This window comes from Saimiri boliviensis, chromosome 5, assembly GCF_048565385.1.
Source record: "Saimiri boliviensis isolate mSaiBol1 chromosome 5, mSaiBol1.pri, whole genome shotgun sequence".
NCBI classification, from domain to species: domain Eukaryota; kingdom Metazoa; phylum Chordata; class Mammalia; order Primates; family Cebidae; genus Saimiri; species Saimiri boliviensis.
Window position 1 is genome coordinate 38,631,461 of NC_133453.1, and position 23,817 is coordinate 38,655,277.

General features: G+C 45.2%; 1 protein-coding gene across 1 annotated transcript in view; it reads left to right on the forward strand.

Annotated features, from left to right (window-relative positions):
* Positions 1 to 2,073: 2,073 nt before the first annotated feature.
* SUMO1 (small ubiquitin like modifier 1) overlaps positions 2,074 to 23,817 on the forward strand; it is a 42,533-nt gene continuing 20,789 nt past the window's right edge. Inside the window, exon 1 of the mRNA XM_003925643.4 lies at positions 2,074 to 2,231. Within this exon, the coding sequence (XP_003925692.1) occupies positions 2,220 to 2,231 (12 nt within the window). The 5' untranslated portion in view covers positions 2,074 to 2,219. The remainder of the gene's footprint in view (positions 2,232 to 23,817) is intronic.

Sequence of the window (23,817 nt, forward strand, 5' to 3'; positions counted from 1 at the left end):
TGTATAAGGATTCTAATTTCTCCATAGCCTTGTCAACACTTTTTGGTATCTGTCTTTTTTTTTTTTTTTTTTTTGAGACTGAGTTTCGCTCTTGTTACCCAGGCTGGAGTCCAATGGCGCGATCTCGGCTCACCGCAACCTCCGCCTCCTGGGTTCAGGCAATTCTCCTGCCTCAGCCTCCTGAGTAGCTGGGATTACAGGCACACGCCACTATGCCCCGCTAAATTTTTTTTTTTTTTTTGTATTTTTAGTAGAGACGGGGTTTCACCATGTTGACCAGGATGGTCTCGATCTCTTGACCTTGTGATCCACCCGCCTCGGCTTCCCAAAGTACTGGGATTACAGGCTTGAGCCACCGCGCCCGGCCGGTATCTGTCTTTTTGAACTCAGCCCTTCTAGTGTGTATACTGTGTATAAAGTGGTATCTCCTTTTTTTGTTGTTCATAGAACTTTTTTTTTTTTTTTTTTTTTGAGAAGGAGTCTCACTCTGTCACTCAGGTTCAAGCTGGAGTAAAGTAGTGCAATCTCAGCTCATTGCAACCTTTGCCTCCTGGGTTCAAACGATTCTCCTGCCTCAGCCTCTTGAGTAACTGGGATTACAGGCCTGCATCACCATACCTGGCTAAATTTTGCATTTTTAGTATTTTTGTAGAGACCAGGTCTCAACATGTTGCCCAGGCTGGTCTTGAACTCCTGGTCTCAAGAGATCTGTCCACCTTGGCCTCCCAAAGTGTTGAGATTACAGGTGTGAGCCATGGCCTGCGGCCTCCTTGTGTTTTCTTTTAAGGTGGTGACAAAAAAAAACACAACAAACCAAAAACAAAATAGAAAACCACAAACAACAAACAAAACAAAGTCATTCTTTTGCATATGGATGTCCAGTAGTCCTCGTACCAACTGTTGAAAAAACTGTTCTTTCATCATTGGTTTGTCTTGGTGTTTTTGTCGATGCAAATGTGAGGATTTACTGATTTATTTCAGGATTCTCAATTCCATTTGTTTATTATTCTTATCTTCCATGCATATGCCAGTAGGGCTATTGTGTTTTACAGAATAAATCTAGGAAGAATCTTTTTTATTTTTTTGAGACGTAGTCTTGCTCTTGTCACTCAGGCTGGAGTAAGGTGGCTCACTGCAACCTCCCTCTTTTGAGTTCAAGCGATTCTCCAGAACTTCAAGAACTTCTTGGCCATGCACGGTGGCTCACGGCGTAATCCCAGCACTTTGAGAGGCCGAGGCAGGTGGATCATGAGGTCAAGAGATTGAGACCATCCTGGCCAACACAGTGAAACCCCATCTCTACCAAAAATAACAAAAATTTGCTGGGCGTGGTGGTGTGTGCCTGTAGTCCCAGCTACTCAGGAGGATGGGGCAGGAGGATCGCTTGAACCCGGGAGGCGGAAGTTGCATTGAGCCAAGATAGCGCCACTGCCCTCCAGTCTGGCGAGAGAGTGAGACTCAGTCACAAAAAAAAAAAAAAAAGAAAAAAAGAAAAAGAAAAAAAAAAAAAGAATCATTTTTTAACCTTAAGTCAAAGCAACCAATTCAAAGGTTGGAATTACCCACCCCCCATTTAGAACTTTCAGCAGCGGTCTTTAGCATCAGTAGCCATCAAGATTGTGTCCAATGGGGTCGTTGTTTTCTTGTTTTAAATCACGGCCATGTGTTTGGCAAGGGTGCTGGTTAACCGGAAATGTTGGCTCTAAGCTAGAAGCACTGGCATGGAAATCAACATATTTGGGGGTTGGGGGCTAATGAGCAAGGCTGGGAGGAGACAAAAGAAGTATCTCGGCTCAGCGGTCAGAGACGCGCAATGTGTAGGGGAGGGAGGAATCTAGGTTGTGAGAGTGGCTCCAAACGTTGAGAAGGGGCCAGGACCTTTCCTCCTGGGGGACGGCCCTTGTACTGATGCGCAGGGCCGGGTCCTTGACGGAGCTGACAAGACTGCTGTTCACCCGTGCGACCACCGGTAAAACAGCTCCACGGCCCCTCCTTCCTTTTGGTTGCTCCCCCACCGGTTTTCCCGCCTTGTTTTTCCCCTCTTCCCTCTCTCTCCCTGCCCCCTGCGCGTAGCGGAAGTGACGCCAGGCGTAGCGGAAGTTGCTGCAGCCGCGGTGTTGTGCTGTGGGAAGGGAGACGGATTTGTAAACCCCGGAGCGAGGTTCTGCCTACCCGAGGCCGCTGCTGTGCGGAGACCCCCGGGTGAAGCCACCGTCATCATGTCTGACCAGGTACCGGGCTGGGAGCCATCCGACGGCGGTAGCCAGGGCCTTCCCTGTAGGTCTGCCTGCCGCTAGGCTGGGGTCGGGGATGGAGGCGCGGGGGAGGGGAGCGCAGAATGGGGGAGGGGGCGGCCGGTGGGGACTGGGCAGGCGAGGGAGGGGAGCCTACTAGGGCCGGAGATGCCGGGGCCTGCCGCAGGGCTCCCGGAGCCGCCCGTCCCTCTCTGGGCTCGCTCATCACTCCCTGTACCCCAGCGCGTCTGGTCGCGGCCTCCCTCATGTCGTCCCACTTCTCTCTCCCGGGTCGATCAGGTGCAGAGCCCCGCTTCCACCTCCCTGAGAGGGTCTCTGGAGAACCCGCCCTTCTTTCTCCAGAGGACTGATCGCAGAAGCAGGGCCCTAGGCCCCAGTTATGTAACGGGAAGAGAATCCCTTACTGGGAGGCTCCGTGGCTCTGAGAAGCGGCTGGACTCCCCACTTTCTGCCTTTTCGTCTGGGAGGGCGTGGGGCGGCGAGGTGGGAGTAGATGTCCGATATTGTTGGGAATCCAGAGAGCCCTGCCTCCGTTCGGGTTGCAGCTAGGGCAAGGATGCCGCTGCTTTTCTCTGAGTTACGTGCGGGGGTGCAGAGCTGTCGCCTCTTTTCTGTACTTTCCCATTTCTTACTCGGGATTGGTTCATCCTATCTCTCCAGTTGTAAGAGACGATTCGGAATAACCAAGAAAGAAAATAGAACGAAACTGCTAGAGCAACAAAAAGCATCTCACTTGGGCATTAACCTGAAGAAGACTGATATTTTTGAGGAAAATGATAGGAAAACTTTGTGTATGTAGAGTAGTTGCAGAATATTTGCAGAAAGTTGCCAGGTAAGGCAAAGTGCTCCAGCTCAATGTTAGTATCAATAATTTACTTGGGATTTGCACTTCATCAGGAGTGATCCATTTTTCTTAAGCTTTTCTTCCTCGTCCTGTTCTAATTAGCCACCTTTATGATGATTTTAATTCATAAAGTTTTTGTCTGGTCTTTTGTTTGCTCAGACGACTTTGACTCTTTTTTTTATTATTATTTATTTATTTGCTTACTTTTTTTTTTTTTTTGACACGGAGTCTCCTATCGCCAGGCTGGATGGAGTGCAGTCCTGCGATCTTGGCTCACTGCATCTTCCGCCTCCTGGGTTCAAGCCTTTCTCTAGCCTCCGTCCCCTGAGTGGCTGGGATTACTGGCATGCGCCACCACACTCACCTAATTTTTGTGTTTTTAGTAGAGACGGAGTTTCACCATGTTGGCCAGGTTGGTCTCCATCTCCTGACCTCGTGATCCGCCTGCCTTGGCCTCCCAAAGTTGCGGGACTACAGGCCTGAGCCCCGCTTCCGGCCGACTTTGACTTTAAACATTTTTGGACCTTTCACTTGTTCAGTGATAGTTATTCAGAAAACGATTTTCCATTCAACTCCACGGTGTACTTGAACTTTTAAATTTAACACACCTATTCCCTTGGCTTTTAACCCAGTTTTGTACCATTTGCTGAGAGCAAATGAGGCTTTTGGAGATTTATACTCTTATACAAAATGTACACTCACATATTTAAGGCTTAACCGTAATCTAGATTAATTTTGGATGGATCTACCTACTAATAATCTAGAGTAATTTCCAAGTTGGCATTATAAGTGTTTCCCTAGGTAGTTGTTTACTTGGTTACTAGGGAAAAAAGTATAGGTATAAATGCTTAGTTTCATCAGCCTTTTATTTTGCTTTTCAGAAGCGTCTAGAAAGCATTTTGAAATTTATTGTAGACTGATGAAAGCGCAACATAAATAAATAATTATAGAATAAATTGTAGAATTTGTTGCTCCATTTTGAAGTCAGATCATTTAAGAGAGACAAAGAAATAAAAGACCTAGGACATCAATAGATTATTTCATGTTCATACTGGGACATTATTTGTCTTTTTTTCACTCTTAATTGTTTCATAAGTGTTCAATGGAGATTTCTAGAAACTAACATGACCTGTAATAACAAAACAGATTAAATGTGGAGGCAGATGTGAAAATCCAGCTGTTTTTATTAAGCCAGTCATTAAGGAGATTGGAAAAAAATGTGTTTAACAGTTTCACTCTTTAATTTTGTTTTGAAAAATATTTTTCTTTTTTTCTTTCTTTTTTTTTTTTTTGAGACGGAGTTTCGCTCTTGTTACCCAGACTGGAGTGCAATGGCGCTATCCCGGCTCACCGCAACCTCCGCCTCCTGGGTTCCGGCAATTCTCCTTCCTCAGCCTCCTGAGTAGCTGGGATTACAGGCACGCGCCACCATGCCCAGCTAATTTTTTGTATTTTTTTTTTTTAGTAGAGACGGGGTTTCACCATGTTCATCAGGATGGTCTCGATCTTTTGACCTCGTGATCCACCCGCCTCGGCCTCCCAAAGTGCTGGGATTACAGGCTTGAGCCACCGCACCCGGCCGAAAAATATTTTTCATAAAAATATGTGTTAACATATAACAGGGTTGTTGGTATTTTGAAATCAATTAATATTTAAAAGCATTTCTCAGTTTTCATTGTTTAATGCTGTAAACATCAATAGATGTAGCCAACCTAAGAAAAGCTTTATGGGGTTCTAAATAAGTATAAGAATCCTGAGACCAAGAAGTTTGAGAACTGTTGCTTTAGGCTGATTGAGCAACATCATTATTAATAATTAAGACTCTGGCTGGACGCAGTGGCTCACACCTGTAATCCCAGCACTTTGGGAGGCCAAGGTGGGTGGATCATCTGAGGTCAGGAGTTTAAGACCAGTCTGGCCAGCATGGTGAAACCCAGTCTCAAAAAAAAAAAAAAAAAAATTAAGACCCAGTACATTGGCTGAGTGCGGTGGCTCACACCTGTAATCCTAGCACTTTGGGAGGCCAAAGTTGGGGAGGATTGCTTGAGCCCAGGATTTTGAGAGCAGCCTGGGCAACATACACCTCATCTAATTAAAAAATAAATTAGGCAGGCATGATGGCTTGTGCCTGTAGTCCCAGCTACTCAGAAGGTTGATGTGGGAGGATCACCTGAGCCTGGGAGGTTGAGGTTGCATTGAGCCCAAATCATACCACTGTACTCCAGCCTGGGTGATAGAGACCCTGTCTCAAAACAAAACAAGCAAGACCCAGTACAAGTTTAGTGTTGAGTGCTAAAGACTTACAGAGTTATGAAGCTGATCCCTTAGTCTTAAGAGGTTTATAAGTGAGAACAAGAATCTCCAAATCCTGCTCTGTAATATCAGCATGAGACTAAACTACTGCCCTAAAAACCTTAATTTGAATCAAGTTCTTTTTTTTTTTTTTTTTTTTTTTTTTTTTTTGAGACGGAGTTTTGCTCTTGTTACCCAGGCTGGAGTGCAATGGCACAATCTCGGCTCACCGCAACCTCCGCCTCCTGGGTTCAGGCAATTCTCCTGCCTCAGCCTCCCGAGAAGCTGGGATTACAGGCACGTGCCACCATGCCCAGCTAATTTTTTTTTTTGTATTTTTAGTAGAGACGGGGTTTCACCATGTTGACCAGGATTGTCTCGATCTCTTGAACTCGCGATCCACCCGTCTCGGCCTCCCAAAATGCTGGGATTACAGGCTTGAGCCACTGCGCCCGGACTGAATCAAGTTCTTTTAAAGGAGTGATGTATTTTCTGAGCCACTTCTCAGAGGATTATTGTCTGGTGCTAAGATAGTGGAGTTGAGGAATAGCTTAAACTTAAAATAGGTGGACATTAAATATACACAGGACTTCAATTGCTGGGTTCCCCATTGATTAATGGAAAATGATTGTTTTTGGAATTTGAGTGAAACACTTCTTGATGGCTGGGCGGGGTGGCCTACGCCTGTAATCCCAGCACTTTGGGAGACTGAAGTGGGTGGATAACTTGAGTCGAGGACTTCGAGGTGAGCCTGGCTAGCATGATGAAATCCTGTCTCTACTAAAAATACAAAAATTAGCTGGGCCTGGTGGCTCATGCCTGTAATCCCAGTTACTTTGGAGGCTAAGGTGGGAAGATCGCTTAAGCCCAGGAGGAGGAGGTTGCAGTGAGCTGAGATCGTGCCACTACACTCCAGCCTGGGCGACAGAGCAAGACTCTGTCTCAAAAGAATAAAACACTTTTGTAATAATTTTAACAATTCTAACATCATCTAGTGGATTTGTGTATTATTATTAAATAATCTAAAACGGGTATGAAACCTAAGGCCCTTAGACTTTTTTTTTTTTTTTTTTTTTGAGACGGAGTTTCGCTCTTATTACCAAGGCTGGAGTGCAATGGTGCGATCTCGGCTCACCGCAACCTCCGCCTCCTGGGTACAGGCAATTCTCCTGCCTCAGCCTCCTGAGTAGCTGGGATTACAGGCGCGCACCACCATGCCCAGCTAATTTTTTGTATTTTTAGTAGAGACGGGGTTTCACCATGTTGACCAGGATGGTCTCGATCTCTTGACCTTGTGATCCACCCGCCTCGGTCTCCCAAAGTGCTGGGATTACAGGCTTGAGCCACTGCGCCCGGCCGTAGACTCTAAAGACTGAAAGTCCACTGACATTGTATGGAGTGTTTTGTATTTGTGTGTGTATATATATATATATTTTTGAGATTGTGTTTTGTTTTTGTTGCCCAGGCTGGAATGCAGTGGCGTGATCTTGGCTCACTGCAACCTCTGCCTCCCAGGTTTAAGCAATTCTTCTGCCTCAACCTCCTGTGTAGCTGGGAGTATAGGCATGTGTCACCACACCTGGCTAATTTTTTTTTGTATTTTTAGTAGGTACTGTGTTTCCTCCATGTTGGTCAGGCTGGTCTTGAACTCTTCGACCTCAGGTGATCCACTTACCTTGTCCTCCCAAAGTGCTGGGATTACAGGCATGAGCCACTGCACCCGGCCCAGCTAATTTTTGTATTTTTTGTAGAGCTGGTGTTTCACCAGGCTGGTCTTAAACTCCTGACCTCAGGTGATCTGCCCACCTCGTCCTTTCAAAATGCTGAGATTACAGGCATGAGCCCGGTCATATTCTTTTCTTTTTTTTTTAATAGGAGAAAGGATCCATAGTTTCATCAGGTGTACGTGATTCCTCAAAATAGTTAAGGACCGTCATTTAACCAGTAACAGAAATCAGATTGGGTGTTTTCCTTTAACCGGGTCTCACCTTGCAGCAAAACAAAGTACTGCTACAGAATCAGAAGCTTAATATCAAAATAATTTGTATAAATATTTTTCCCTTCCTCCTTTCTGATATTTGAGTTTAGTTTTTTTTTGAGACGGAGTTTCGCTTTTGTTACCCAGGGTGGAGTGCAATGGCATGGTCTCTGCTCACTGCAACCTCTGCCTCCTGAGTTCAGGCAATTCTCCTGCCTCAGCCTCCTGAGTAGCTGGGATTACAGGCACATGCCACGATGCCCAGCTAATTTTTTGTACTTTTAGTAGAGACGGGGTTTCACCATGTTGACCAGGATGGTCTCAATCTCTTGACCTCGTGATCCACCCGCCTCGGCCTCCCAAAATGCTGGGATTACAGGCTTGAGCCACCGCGCCTGGCTTGATATTTGAGTTTATAGTGTTTCTTTTTTATATCAACATCATCAAAGGTAGGTTGGTCAGCCCTTCAATACAGGTCTGTTAATTGTAGTAATTGTGTGACTGATTTGTTGTACTCTAGCTGAACCTGTATTAACACCCCAGAAAGAGAGATTGATTGAATGATTTTTTATCTTTAGTCAAAGATTTGGAAACGTTGTGTAATTGTGGTTATCTGAATACACTACCTCAAAATTCTGTGACTTAAAACAACAGCCTTGTATTTTGTTCATAAATCTGTAATTTGAATAGGGCTCTGTAGGTTGGACTCATCTCTGCTTCTTGGTGTATGGGGCCTCAGCTGAGATGACTCAAGTAGCTGGGGGGTGGAAGAGCTGGGGGTGGGGTGGGATGAGACTGAGTGGGGCAAGTGTCTCCATATAGTCTCAGAGCCTTTCTGAGTGGTTTCATCATGTGTTTTTATCATGGAGACCCCAGGGTATTCAGACTTATGGCTCAGGGATCGTGGAGAGAATGGGTGTTCCAAGAGAACCTGGGTGAATTTAAAATAGCAAGGCTCCTACAACCTAGTCTTGGAAGTCACTTCTGTATTCTTTTGGCCATTCAAATCACTAAGGTCAGCCAGTTTGAAGGGAAAGGCATTTATTTAGACACTGTTTCTTTTTTTTCTTTTTTTTTTTTTGAGACGGAGTTTCGCTCTTGTTACCCAGGCTGGAGTGCAATGGCGCAATCTTGGCTCACCGCAACCTCCGCCTCCTGGGTTCAAGCAGTTCTCCTGCCTCAGCCTCCTGAGTAGCTGGGATTACAGGCACGTGCCACCATGCCCAGCTAATGTTTTGTATTTTTAGTAGAGACGGGGTTTCACCATGTTCACCAGGATGGTCTGGATCTCTCGACCTCGTGATCCACCCGCCTCGGCCTCCCAAAGTGCTGGGATTACAGGCTTGAGCCACCGCGCCCGGCCGTAGACACTGTTTCTTAATGGGAGGACTAACAAAGAATTTGCAGTTTTTTTTTGTTTTTTGTTTTTTTTTTTTTGAGACGGAGTTTCGCTCTTGTTACCCAGGCTGGAGTGCAATGGCACGATCTCGGCTCACCGCAACCTCCGCCTCCTGGGTTCAGGCAATTCTCCTGCCTCACTCAGCCTCCTGAGTAGCTGGGATTACAGGCACGCACCACCATGCCCAGCTAATTTTTTGTGTTTTTAGTAGAGACGGGGTTTCACCATGTTGACCAGGATGGTCTCGATCTCTTGACCTCGTGATCCGCCCACCTTGGCCTCCCAAAGTGCTGGGATTATAGGTGTGAACCACTGTGCCCGGCTTTTTTTTTTTTTTTTTTTGAGACGGAGTTTCGCTCTTGTTACCCAGGCTGGAGTGCAATGGCGCGATCTTGGCTCACCGCAACCTCCACCTCCTGGGCTCAGGCAATTCTCCTGCCTCAGCCTCCTAAGTAGCTGGGATTACAGGCACACACCACCATGCCCAGCTAACTTTTTGTATTTTTAGTAGAGACGGGGTTTCACCATGTTGACCAGGATGGTCTCGATCTCTTGACCTCGTGATCCACCCGCCTTGACCTCCCAAAGTGCTGGGATTACAGGCTTGAGCCACCGCGCCCGGCTTTTTTTTTTTTTTTTTTTTTTTTAAACGGAGTCTCGCTCTGTCACCTAGGCTGGAGTGCAGTGGTGTGATAAGCTCACTGCAACCTCTGTCTTCTGGGTTCAAGCGATTCTCCTGCCTCACCCTCCCGAGTAGCTGGGACTACAGGTGAGTGCCACCACGCCCAGCTAATTTTTATATTTTTAGTAGAGACAGGGTTTCACCATGTTAGCCAGGATGGTCTTGATCTCCTGACCTTGTGATCTGCCTGCGTTGGCCTCCCAAAGTGCTGGAATTGGCCGGGCACAATTGCTCACGCCTGTAATCCCAGCACTTTGGGAGGCTGAGGCGGGTGGATCACGAGGTTAAGAGATTGAGACCATCCTGGTCAATATGGTGAAAACCCGTCTCTACTAAAAATGCAAAAAATTAGCTGGGCATGGTGGCGTGTGCCTGTAATCCCAGCTACCCGGGAGGCTGAGGCAGGAGAATTGCCTGAACCCAGGAGGCGGAGGTTGCGGTGAGCCGAGACCACGCCATTGCACTCCAGCCTGGGTAACAAGAGCGAAACTCCGTCTCAAAACAAACAAACAAACAAACAAACAAAGTGCTGGGATTACAGGCTTGAGCCACCGTGCCTGGCCAGTGTGCAGTTATCTTTAATCTGCATTAATTGTATTTTTCCTGCCATGAAATATTCCCTGAAGTATTCTTTTTTTTTTTTTTTTAAATACTGGGTTTCACCATGTTGGTCAGGCTGGCCTTGAACTCCTGACCTCAGATGATCCGCCCGCCTTGGCCTCCAAAGTGCTTGGATTACAAGCGTGAGCCACCACGCCCAGCTTCCTGAAGTATTCTTTATAGCTGATTTTAGAAATACTTTGCTTGAGGTAGCAGGAGAATATGAACTGGTTGTGTATTAAAATTCATAATTATGTTACTACTATTTATTTTTTATTTATTTATTTTTTGAGACGGAGTTTCGCTCTTGTTACCCAGGCTGGAGTGCAATGGCGTGATCTCGGCTCACCGCAACCTCCGCCTCCTGGGTTCAGGCAATTCTTCTGCCTCAGCCTCCCAAGTAGCTGGGACTACAGGCACTCACCACCACGCCCAGCTAATTTTTGTATTTTTAGTAGAGATGGGGTTTCACCATGTTGACCAGGATGGTCTTGATCTCTTGACCTCGTGATCCACCCGCCTCGGCCTCCCAAAGTGCCGGGATTATAAGTGTGAGCCACCACGCCCGGCCTTGTTACTACTATTTATATCATAGAACAGGTGTGTTAGACTGTAGTTATTACTTGAGCATGTAGTCAGTGATGTGTACCTTAAGCATTTCATGCCGAAGGAGAAGAAAAATACATATTCTGTGTCCTCTCATGAGGTCCTGCTAGGGGATATTACTAATGTATGGGTTGTAGTAAAACACTTTAAAGGAAGCATTATCTAAACAAACTTTACTAGTAGTTTAAAACCTGAATATGAGTGTTATGATTAGAGTACTCATTACCCTTTAGTAGTTTAAATTTCAAAACTACAAAGCAGTTGTCATATAACTCATGACATCCTTTAGTCCTAAAAAGAAGGTATCTCTTTCATAATTTTTAATGTGTTTTACCTCAAAGTTTTGTGACGTAAAATAACAGCCTTTTAATTTTGCTCATAAATCTGAAATTTGGACAGGGTTCTATAAGTTGCACACATCTCTTCTTTTTGATGTGTGAGGAGGCCTCAGTAGTAGTGTAATGTAACACTACATTCAGTTACTCGTGTTAACACTGGGTAACATGTAATATAACAGGTACTTACATTCTGTTTTTTTTTTTTTTTTTTTTTGAGAGGAAGTCTTGCCGTGTTACCAGGCTGGAATGCATCTGCCTTCTGGGTTCAAGTGATTCTCCTGCTTCAGCCTCCTGAGTTGCTGGGACTACAGGTGTGCGCCACCATGTCCAGCTCTTTTTTTTTTTTTTTTTTTTTTTTTGTATTTTTAGTAGAGAGGGGTTTTGCCGTGATGGCCAGGATGGTCTCAATCTCTTGACCTTGTGATCCACCCTGGCCAGGATGGTCTCAATCTCTTGACCTTGTGATCCACCCAATTTGGCCTCCCACAGTGCTGAAATTACAGGCCTAAGCCACCATGCCCAGTGGTTTTTTTTTTTTTTTTTGAGACGGAGTCTTGCTCTGTGGCCCAGGCTGGAGTGCAGTGGCATGATCTTGGCTTACTGCAACTTCTGCCTCCCAGTTCAAGTGATTATCCTGCCTCAGTCTCCAGAGTAGCTGGAATTACAGGTGCATGCCACTGTGACTGGCTACTTTTTGTATCTTTAGTAGAGATGGGGGTTCCCCCATGTTGGCCAGGCTGGTCTCAAACTCCTGACCTCAAGTGATCCGCCTGCCTTGGACTCCCAGAGTGCTGGGATTACAGGTGTGAGCCAACGTGTGGCCAGTTATTTAGATTCTCAGTGTTTTTTCTCCATTACATCAAGCGGTATTCATCCTTTTTTTTCCCTGTAATGCTTAGCACATTGAGTGGATACTTAGTAAAAAGTTTTTTTTTTTTTTTTGAGACGGAGTTTCGCTCTTGTTACCCAGGCTGGAGTGCAATGGCACCATCTCGGCTCACCGCAACCTCCGCCTCCTGGGTTCAGGCAATTCTCCTGCCTCAGCCTCCTGAGTAGCTGGGATTACAGGCACGAGCCACCATGCCCAGCTAATTTTTTGTATTTTTAGTAGAGACGGGGTTTCACCATGTTGACCAGGATGGTCTCGATCTCTCGACCTCGTGATCCACCCGCCTCGGCCTCCCAAAGTGCTGGGATCACAGGCTTGAGCCACCGCGCCCGGCGTAAAAAGTTTTTTAAGGGAGAGTTCCAGATTTATTTAATAGATGTTTATTGAATGTCAGAATATTCGCAGCACCATTCTAGGTTGTAGAATTGGAAGGTCGCCTCACAAACGTGAAACTGCATGTACCTTCCTCCTCCTCCTCTCTCAGTCCTCTTGATGTTGTTTGTTATTGAGTCAGAGTTGGTTGTCATGGAATATTTTTCCTCTTACGATATTTTTGCATACCTTCATCTTTATTTCTGTTAGCAATAGACCTGGTAACTTTATCTCCAAAGTTGAATCATTTACTTCTTCCAGGACATTGAGATTATTAAGGATAATTTTTTTTTTAAACAAGAGGTCTCATATTTATTACTCAACCTAGCCAACTAACACATTCATAACAGATTCAGAGAGAAAAAATATATTCCCAGTAAAACATGTCCGACTCTCCAGATAGTGCTGACAATTTTCAGCTTGATATGGTAATATTATTGTGAGCTTCAGATAGCATTAATTATGTTGTATTGTGCAATTCCTTATAGACCCAGCTTGGTTCTTCTTCAGTGTCTCCTTTTGGAGTTTTACCTGATTTTATTACCAGTTTTCATCCAAATCCACTTGGGAATGGGACGATTTTGCTTTTGTTTCTTGGTCAGGAATCACTTAGTCCTGAAAGTCTTGTGAGAATACATGGTGAGAAGCGGAGCATACACCATGATGGCGGATAAAGGAAGAGGGGCGGATAAATTTTTTTTTTTGAGATGGAGTCTTGCTCTGTTGCCCAGACTGGAGTACAGTGGTCCAATCTTGTCTCACTGCAACCTCTGCCTCTGGGTTCGGGTGATTCTCCTGCCTTAGCCTCCCGAGTAGCTGTAATTACAGGCACTCAACATCATGCCTGGCTAATTTTTGTATTTTTGTAGCAATGGGGTTTCACCATGTTGGCCAGGCTGATCCTGAACTCCTGACTTCAGGTGATTCGCCTGCCTTGCCCTCCCAAAGTGCTGGGATTGTAGGCCTGAGCCACTGCACCTGGCCTGGATAATTTTTTTTTTTGTTTTTGTTTTTTGAGATGGAGTTTCGCTCTTGTTACCCAGGCTGGAGTGCAATGGCGCGATCTCGGCTCACCGCAACCTCCGCCTCCTGGGCTCAGGCAATTCTTCTGCCTCAGTCTCCTGAGTAGCTGGGATTACAGGCACATGCCACCATGCCCAACTAATTTTTTGTATTTTTAGTAGAGACGGGGTTTCACCATGTTGACCAGGATGGTGTCGATCTCTTGACCTCGTGATCCACCTGCCTCGACCTCCCAAAGTGCTGGGATTATAGGTTTGAGCCACCGCGCCCGGCAGATAATTTTTTATTAAGGCGTCTTTAGCATTCCATTTTAGAATTTCCTGAAATCGTGATTTTTTGAAAAAGATATTCTGATTTTTTTTTTTTTTTTTTTTTGAGATGGAGTCTTGCTCTGTTGCCTAGGCTAGATTGCAGTGGTGTGATCTAGGCTCACTGGAACCTCTGCCTTGTGGGGTCAAGTGATTCTCCAGCCTCAGCCTCCTGAGTAGCTGGGATTACAGGCATGTGCCACCACGCCTGGCTAAGTTTTGTAATTTTAGTAGAGACGGAGTTTCACCATGTTTTTCAGGCTGGTTTCAAACTCCTGACCTCGTAATCTGTTTACCTTGGCCTCCCAAAGTGCTGGGATTACGGGTGTGAGTCACCTTGCTTGGCCTCTCTATTTTTTTGTGAGACAGAGTCTTTCTCTGTTGCTAGGCTGGGTTGCACAATCTCTGCTCATTGCAACCTCCGCCTCCCAGGTCCAAGTGATTCCCCTGCCTCAGCCTCCCGAGTAGCTGGGACTGCAGGTGCACACCACCATGCCTGGCTAATCTTTTGTATTTTAGTAGAGATGGGGTTTCACCATGTTGGCCAGGATGGTCTCCATCTCCTGACCTTGTGATCTGCCTGCCTTGGCCTCCCAAAGTGCTGGGCTTACAGGGTTGAGCCCCCACTTACATAACCTGGCCTGTTCTCTTTCTTTAAGAGTCTTGGGGGAAAAGTTCACACAGGTACAGTTATTGAGCACCTTTTATGTTTTAAAATTTGGATAATTCCTGCAACATGACTGTGTTCACCTAAAGATATGTTGTTTTGGTTATATTTTGTGGCTGTTTTTGCATTCAGTTGCTTTTTCTGAGCTAATGAGGATCTTAAGGAAAAGACCTGAAGAAGGAAGGGTGGAGTTTTATTTGCTGGGCTGGTTCTCAGTATCTAGGGCCAGTTTTTTTTTTTTTTTTTGAGACGGAGTTTCGCTCTTGTTACCCAGGCTGGAGTGCAATGGCGCGATCTCGGCTCACCGCAACCTCCGCCTCCTGGGCTCAGGCAATTCTCCTGCCTCAGCCTCCTGAGTAGCTGGGATTACAGGCACGTGCCACCATGCCCAGCTAATTTTTTGCACTTTTAGTAGAGACGGGGTTTCACCATGTTGACCAGGATGGTCTCGATCTCTCGACCTCGTGATCCACCCGCCTCGGCCTCCCAAAGTGCTGGGATTACAGGCTTGAGCCACCGCGCCCGGCACACGACTCCATCTTAGAAAAAAAAAAAAAAAAAAAAAGAATGAGCAGTCCTTATGCAGCTGGGTAACACATTGGCAGTAGTTAAGCATGATACTCTGTCCCTGTGACTGAATTGTTACTGTACTGATTACCAGAGTGCCTTTTTTTTTTGGAGACAGAATCTTGCTCTGTTGCTTAGGCTGCAGTGCAGTGGCATGATTTTGGCCCACTGCAACTTCCACCTCTTGAGTTCAAGCAATTCTTGTGCCTTGGCCTCCTGAATAGCTGGGATAAGAGGCATGCACCACCATGCCCAGCGACTTTATGTATTTTTTTATTTTTATTTTTTTAGTAGAGATGGGTTTTTGTCATGTTAGCTAGGCTGGTCTTGAACTCCTGGCCCCAAGTGATCCATCCACCTTGGCCTCCCAAAGTGCTGGGATTACATGAGTGAGCTACTGCACCCGGCCTCCAGAGTGCTTTTAATCAAAGATCTTGTTCTTTTGACTTTGAAATAGGATAATAAAACTCTCCTCATGAATTTTGTACGTTTGAAAATGAGGACTATTGTGTTTTCCATATCTTTTGCAGTCTAAGAGGTTTTCAGTTCTCGGTTTGATCCTGTATATTCACTTAATCTTTCCATCACCCATTTCTTCTGCTTTGGGGCTATGTATCCTTTCAAGCCAAATCACCCAGCACTCTTAGGGATTCTCTTTTCTTTGATGACCTAGTGTCCCAGACTCAGAGCTGAATGCTTTCACTGTTTTGTAACTAGTGTGCCATACCATTCTGTATTGGCTGCTTTTTGCAGGGAAGAGAAGGAAAGACAGCAAAGAAAAGATACTGAGCTCACTGGAGACAAACTTTGGCCTTTTTTTGTACAGGACCTTCTCATTTTCCAGGCAGCTTTGTCAAAGAAGAAGGTGAAAAGCTTGGTTGCCTTAAGCAAGCATAGACTATTAAACAAGTGGTACAGGTGATCGTTACTCTAGTGGTTAAGAGTTGGGAAGAGAGGCCGGGCGCGGTGGCTCAAGCCTGTAATCCCAGCACTTTGGGAGGCCGAGGCGGGTGGATCACGAGGTCAAGAGATTGAGACCATCCTGGTCAACACAGCGAAACCCCGTCTCTACTGAAAATACAAAAAAATAGCTGGGCACAGTGGCTCGTGCCTGTAATCCCAGCTACTCAGGAGGCTGAGGCAGGAGAATTGCCTGAACCTAGGAGGCGGAGGTTGCGGTGAGCCAAGATCGCGCCATTGCACTTCAGCCTGGGTAACAAGAGCGAAACTCCGTCTCAAAAAAAAAAAAAAAAAAGAGTTGGGAAGAGATTGCCAAATGGAGTGTCTAGGGAAAGTGGCAGCTTATTTTTGGAAATTTAAAATCTCATTGTTCACATATTATTTTTTGTTGTTGTTGTTGAGACAGAGTCTTGCTCTATCACCAGGCTGTAGTGCAGTGGTGCAATCTTGGCTCACTGCAACCTCCGCTTCCTAGGTTCAAGCGATTCTCATGCCTCAGCCTCCTGAGTAGCTGGGATTACAGGCATGTACCACCACGCCTGGCTAATTTTTTGTATTTTTAGTAGAGACAGGATTTCACTGTGTTAGCCAAGATGGTCTCGATCTCCTGACCTTGTGATATGCCCACGTTGGCCTCCCAAAGTGCTGAGATTACAGGCTTGAGCCAACCACATCTGGCCTTATCTCTTATTCTTAACTGTGAGTACAAAAACTGAAAAGAACTGTTTGAACTGACTATTGCATACAGAAGTATGAAACATGAGTAAGTGTCTGTAATATGATATAGAAAATAGTGCTGTCATTCTTATTTATTCAACAAACATTTAATAATTGCTTAATATTTGTTTGGCACTATAGAGGTTAGAGAAGTGAAAAAACTTGAACTGCTTATAAACTTGTAGGGAAGACAAGACATATGAACCTGTCACAGAAAACTTTTTTTTTTTTTCCCCCCTGAGATGGAGTTTTTTTTTTTTTTTTTGAGACGGAGTTTCACTCTTGTTACCCAGGCTGGAGTGCAATGGCGCAATCTTGGCTCACCGCAATCTCCACCTCCTGGGCTCAGGCAGTTCTCCTGCCTCAGCCTCCTAAGTAGCTGGGATTACAGGCACGCGCCACCACACCCAGCTAGTTTTTTGTATTTTTAGTAGAGACGGGGTTTCACCATGTTGACCAGGATGGTCTCGATCTCTCGACCTCGTGATCTACCCGCCTCGGCCTCCCAAAGTGCTGGGATTACAGGCTTGAGCCACCGCGCCCGGCAAGATGGAGTTTTGCTCTTGTTGCCCAGACTGGAGTCCAATGGTGCGATCTTGGCTCAGTGCAACCTCTGCCTCCTGGGTTCAAGGGATTTGCCTGCCTCAGCCTCTCGAGTAGCTGAGATTACAGGCATGCGCCACCATGCGCGACTCATTTTGTATTTTTAGTAGAGATGGGGTTTCTCCATGTTGGTCAGGCTGGTCTTGAACCCCTGACCTCAGGTGATCCACCCACCTTGGCCTCCCAAAGTGTTGGGATTATAGGCATGAGCCACTGTACCCAGCCAGAAAACTGTTTAATAAGAATATTGAATATCTTTAAAGTACCAGGCTCTATGCTTGACCAGAAATGCAAAGAAGAGTAAGGCATGCCAATAAGAAGCTCAAATCTGGTAGAAGAAACAGATATGTAAACAAATGGTTATGACAGATAATTAAGCAGTATGGGAACTTTTAAGAGGATGATCAGTGAAGTGTGATATCTGGGTGGTCATGAGAGGTGGGTAGAGTGGGAAAAGGCCTTTGATGAATAGGGGTTCAGCATGCACAGAGATAATTGAAATAAGATAGAGGGTGCCGTGTTCAAAGAATTATAGATAGTTACGGCTGGAGGATAAGATATATGCTAACAGAGGTAGGAGAATAAGGTTTCATTGCTAGGCAGGGACCAGCACATGAAGGATCAGTGTATGTCAGCTAAGGAGTTTGATATTTTTTTTTTTTTTTTTTTTTTTTTTTGAGACGGAATCTTGCTCTGTTGGCCCAGGTGGGAGTGTAGTGGGCGATTTCGGCTAACTGCAACCTCTGTCTCCTGGATTCAAGTGAATCTCCTGCCTCAGCCTCCTGAGCAGCTGGGATTATAGTTGCATGCCTACTCACCTGGCTAATTTTTGCGTTTTTAGTAGAGATGGGGTTTTGCCATGTTGGCCAGGCTGATCTTGAACTCCTGACGTGAGGTGATCCACCCACCTTGGCCTCCCAAAGTGCTGGGATTACAGATATGAGCCACCGTGCCTGGCCTAGGAGTTTGAATTTAACCCTGAAGATTTTGAGCAAATCAGATTGTATTTTAGTGAGATGACTCTGGTGACATTTTGGAGAAATAAGTGAAGAGAGGAAAACTGGGAACATCAGTTATGGTTTTTTTTTTTTTTTTTTGAGACGGAGTTTCACTCTTGTTACCCAGGCTGGAGTGCAATGGCGCGATCTTGGCTCACCGCAGCCTCCGCCTCCTGGGTTCAGGCAATTCTCCTGCCTCAGCGTCCTGAGTAGCTGGGATTACAGGCATACGTCACCATGCCCAGCTGATTTTTTGTATTTTTAGTAGAGACGGGGTTTCACCATGTTGACCAGGATGGTCTTGATCTCTTGACCTCGTGATCCACCTGCCTCTGCCTCCCAGAGTGCTGGGATTACAGGCTTGAGCCACTGCGCCTGGCAGTTATGGTATTTTTAAAATTATTATTATAGTGACAAGGTCTTACTCTTTCACTCAGGCAGGAGTGCAGTGGCATGATCCTGGCTCACTGCACCCTTGACTTCCCTGGCTCAAATGATCCTTCCACCTCAGCCTCCCGAGTGGCTGGGGCTTACAGGCATGTACCACCTTGTCTGGCTAATTTCTCTATTTATGGTAGAGATGGGGTTTCACCATATTGCCCAGGCTGGTGTCAAACCCCTGGCCTCAAGTGGTCCACCTTGGCCTCTAAGAGTGCTGGGATTACAGGTGTGAGCCACTGCACCAGGCCAGTTATGCTGTTGCAGTGATGTTAATAAGGCACAATGAATTCCTGAACTAAAGCAGTGGAAGGGAAAGAATGGGATGGGCTTGAGAGCTATTAAGAAATAGAATTGTCAGGCCAGGTGCAGTGGCTCACACCTATAATCCCAGCACTTTGGGAGGCCGAGGCGGGTGGATCACGAGGTCGAGAGATCGAGACCATCCTGGTCAACATGGTGAAACCCCATGTCTCTACTAAAAATACAAAAAATTAGCTGGGCATGGTGTTGCGTGCCTATAATCCCAGCTACTCAGGAGGCTGAGGCAGGAGAATTGCCTGAACCCAGGAGGCGGAGGTTGCAGTGAACCGAGATCATGCCATTGCACTCCACGCCTGGGTAACAAGAGTGAAACTCCATCTCAAAAAGGAAAAAGAAAAAAAAAAAAGAGAATTGTCAGGCTGGGTGCGATGGCTCATGCCTGTAATCCCAGCCCTTTGGGAGGCCAAGATGGGAGGATTCCTTGAATCCAGAAGTTTAGGACCAGCCTGGGCAACACAGGGAGACCCTGTCTCAAAAAAAAAAAAAAAAAAAAAGACACAGGGTCATAGAATTGTCAGAATGATGAATGATGTTAAGTATGAAGTTTAATGTTTAAAAGCAGAAGAGGAGCCAAAGATGACCCTGGAATTTTTGTTTGCTACGGATTGTGTGGTAATCATTTATAGTAATTGGGGATCCAGGAAGAATTGTAATTTGTTTTGATTTTGATTTTTAGAAAGAGGAGTTAACACTGACACAGGAGTTAGAGATAGTGCATTTGGTTTGGGACACTTCCACAATGAAGTACCCTAGGGGTAGCTAAATGGATATATTCAGGCACTTGGATAAATGTGTGTGAAACTCATAAAGGTTAGAAGGAATGATTGAGTTATTAGTGTCTGAGAACTAGTTGGAATCATGGGTCACCAGGGAGACAGAGAAAAGCAGAGGATTGAAGACACAGAATTCAGATGAAAACCAGGATTTAAGGAAATGACAGAAATGAGAAAACCTAATCTTGGTAGCCACCAGTGGAGAGTTTTCAAGGTAGAACTCATCAGTGTTTGTTGTTTAAGAGAGTTACAGATGAAAGTGTTTGTTGGATTTAGCAATAAGGAGTCCACCTGCTAACACTGGTGAGGAGAATGGCAAGTGGAATAGTGGGGGCGTAAACCATATTACAGTAGGGTGACAGTGAAAGTGGGGATCGCAAAAACGGAATATTCTTATAAGAAGTTTGACTTAGAAAGAAGATGAGAACAATAAATAGAGAAGTAAGGTCGGCCGGGAGTGATGGCTAACGCCTGTAATCCAGTCACTTTGGAGGCCAAGGCGGGCGGATCACCTGAAGTCGGGAGTTCAAGACCAGCCTGACCAACATGGTGAAACCCTGTCTTTATTAAAAAAAAACAACAACAAAAAAACGAGCCGGGCGCGGTGGCTCAAGCCTGTAATCCCAGCACTTTGGGAGGCTGAGGCGGGTGGATCACGAGGTCAAGAGATCGAGACCATCCTGGTCAACATGGTGAAACCCCGTCTCTACTAAAAATACAAAAAAATTAGCTGGGCATGGTGGCGTGTATCTGTAATCCCAGCTACTCAGGAGGCTGAGGCAGGAGAATTGCCTGAACCCAGGAGGCGGAGGTTGCGGTGAGCCGAGATCGCGCCATTGCACTCCAGCCTGGGTAACAAGAGCGAAACTCCGTCTCAAAAAAGAAAAAAAAAAAAAGAGAGAGAAGTAAAGTCAAGGGAGAGTATTTTTAAGTTGAGAATAAATACCATAAAAGATATGTATAAATTGCAAGTAGAATAAATACTATAAAAATATAAATAAATTACAAGGCAGATATTAATCTCATTTGGAAGGTTGGGGGGAGTGCAGTGGTTCATAGATGAGTTTTAAAAAATAGTGACTTGGCCCAACGCGGTGGCTCATACCTGTAATCCCAGCACTTTGTGAGGCCGAGGTAGGCAGATCATGAGGTCAGGAGATTGAGACCATCCTGGTCAAGGTGAAAGCCCATCTCTACTAAAAATACAAAAATTAGCTGGGTGTGGCGGCACATGCCTGTAATCCCAGCTACTTGGGAGTCTGAGGCAGGCAGGAGAATCACTTGAACCCTGGAGATGGAGGTTGCAGTGAACGGAGATTGCACCATTGCACTCTAGCCTGGTCAACAAGAGCAAAAATCCGTCTCAAAAAAAAAGAAAAGAAAAAATATACTGGACTTAAGTTGATGTGTGAGGTAGATGTCCTTGAGGTGATTTCAAGAGAGGCTAAGAGAGGATATATATATTCCAGCTAAATGAAACTAGGGCTGCAAAGGGCTGAAGATGAAGTAATGCTAATAGATGTGTTTAGGGAACAGCAAATAGTCCAACTGAGCAGAGTCTTTGGGTTTGTAAAGTGGGTGGTGAGAGAAAAATGAGAATTGAGGTTAATAGTGGAAGGACAGAATGTCATGCTATAGAGTTAGGTTATAGGCCCTAAAGTATTGGAAGCTATTTATGCTTTTTCTTTTCTTTCTTTCTTGCTTTTTTTTTTTTTTTTTTTTTTTTTTGAGATGGAGTCTCGCTCTGTAGCCCAGGCTGGAGTGCAGTGGCATGATGTAGGCTCATTGCAACCTCTGCCTCCCAGGTCCAGGTTCAAGCAATTCTTCTCCCTCAGCCTCCCAAGTAGCTGGGATTACAGGCATGACCCACCATGCCTGGCTAATTTTTGTATTTTTTAGTAGAGACAGGGTTTCACCATGTTGGCCAGTCTGGTCTTGAACCCTTGACCTCATGATCTGCCCATCTCGGCCTCCCAAAGTGTTGGGATTACAGGCGTGAGCCACCACACCCGGCCCTATTTATGCATCTTGATTTGAGTAGTTAGAGGATTGCAGAAGGTAGGCTTTAGAAGAAGAGTTCTGAAGCACTTGAGGGTGATGGAGAGGAGGATGGGGAAGATTTCTTTTGTGCTGAGTAGCCTCTATAGCTACCCTGTCTAGGAGATGCAGGAGCAAAGCCACTCCTGTTGTGCTGATACATTGCTGCTAAGGGAGTGGGCTGTCCTTTGTGCTAACTTAAAGCTTCTTAACGCCTCCTCTCCTTCCAGTTATAGAGGAGTCAGAGCTTGGTTGCTGTTTATTGCCCTTCACTGCATGGAATAAGTTGTTTTTTTGCCTTCTAGATACTTAGAGGAAGAAGCAGCTGTTTACTATGAATATATAATAGAAATGTGGAGAGAGACTATATTTGAAGACAGTCTTCTAGTTTTCAGGTGAAATACTGTCTTACTAAAGAAGGTTAATTTTGCCTGCTGCCGTAATAGTCAGTAGTCAGCAAATGTTAAAAGCACTGCAGAATGAAAAGCAGGCAGGGATTCATACTAACGAAGTCAGTTCTGTTAATCTAAACATTTCCCCAGATTGTAGCCTGTATCTTAAGGTTAAAAGCTACTTCTAGTTTAATATGTTCTGTCTTTTTTTTTTTTTTTTTGAGACGGAGTTTCACTCTTGTTACCCAGGCTGGAGTGCAATGGCACGATCTCGGCTCACCGCAACCTCCACCTCCTGGGTTCAGGCAATTCTCCTGCCTCAGCCTCCTGAGTAGCTGGGATTACAGGCACGCCCCACCATGCCCAGCTAATTTTTTTTGTATTTTTAGTAGAGACGGGGTTTCACCATGTTGACCAGGATGGTCTTGATCTCTTGACCTTGTGATCCACCCGCCTCGGCCTCCCAAAGTGCTGGGATTACAGGCTTGAGCCACCGTGCCCGGCCTGTTCTGTCTTTTTTAAATTGAGTTTCGCTCTTGTTGCCCAGGCTGGAGTACAATGGCACAATCTCAGCTCTCTGCAACCTCTCTCTCCCAGATTCAAGCGATTCTCCTGCCTCAGCCTCCTGAGTAGCTGGGATTACCGACGTGTGCCACCATGACCGGCTAATTTTTTGTATTTTCAGTAGAGATGAGGTTTCTTCATGTTTGTCAGGCTGGTCTTAAAGTCCCGACCTCAGGTGATCTGTCTGCCTCAGCCTCCCTAAGTGCTGAGATTATATGGGCATGAGCCCTTGCGCCCAGCCATGCTCTCTGAATTGTTGAATGTTAAAGAATTTTGTATTTTAAGTTACTAGCATGAGCTACACAGGTAGTGGTTCTGTTATTTTACCTGTAAAATATAATATGGTTATTCTTACCAAATATAGATTAACTGTTTGAAATTATTATGAATAATAAGGTATATATGTAAATAAGTGGGCAATTTGGTGGCCAAACTAAGGTGTAGCACATAGAGAAAAAGGCTACTTTTTTTTTTAAACCACATTATTAGTGAAATTTTCCAAGGTACCCACTTTACAAAAAATGATTTGCTTATTCTTTTTTTTTTTTTTTTTTTTTGAGACGGAGTTTCGCTCTTGTTACCCAGGCTGGAGTGCAATGGCGCGATCTCGGCTCACCGCAACCTCTGCCTCCTGGGTTCAGGCAATTCTCCTGCCTCAGCCTCCTGAGTAGCTGGGATTACAGGCACGTGCCACCATGCCCAGCTAATTTTTGTATTTTTAGTAGAGACGGGGTTTCACTATGTTGACCAGGATGGTCTCGATCTCTTGACCTCGTGATCCACCCGCCTCGGCCTCCCAAAGTGCTGGGATTACAGGCTTGAGCCACCGCACCCGGCGATTTGCTTATTCTTGAGATACCTTCATGGTGAAGTTGTTTCAACTAATTTATTCTGTTAACTTCATTTTATTCCAGTAACTCTCTATTTGAAATTATTTTGTAACTCTGTTGTTTTTGTGTCTTTTTTTTTAAAAAGATGAGGTCTTACTATGTTGTCCAGGCTGGCCTTGAACTCCTGGGCCAAGCATTCCTGCTGTCACAACCTTTCAAGTATCTTGTCTTCCTATTTTTGTCTCCCCTTTTCCTTTAACTATTTACCATGTTTGTGCTTTTTTTTTTTTCTTCTAATTCTAATACAGTTCCTTGAATTTTTTTCCAGCCAAGCCTTAGCTTTTAAACTTAAGCATTATGC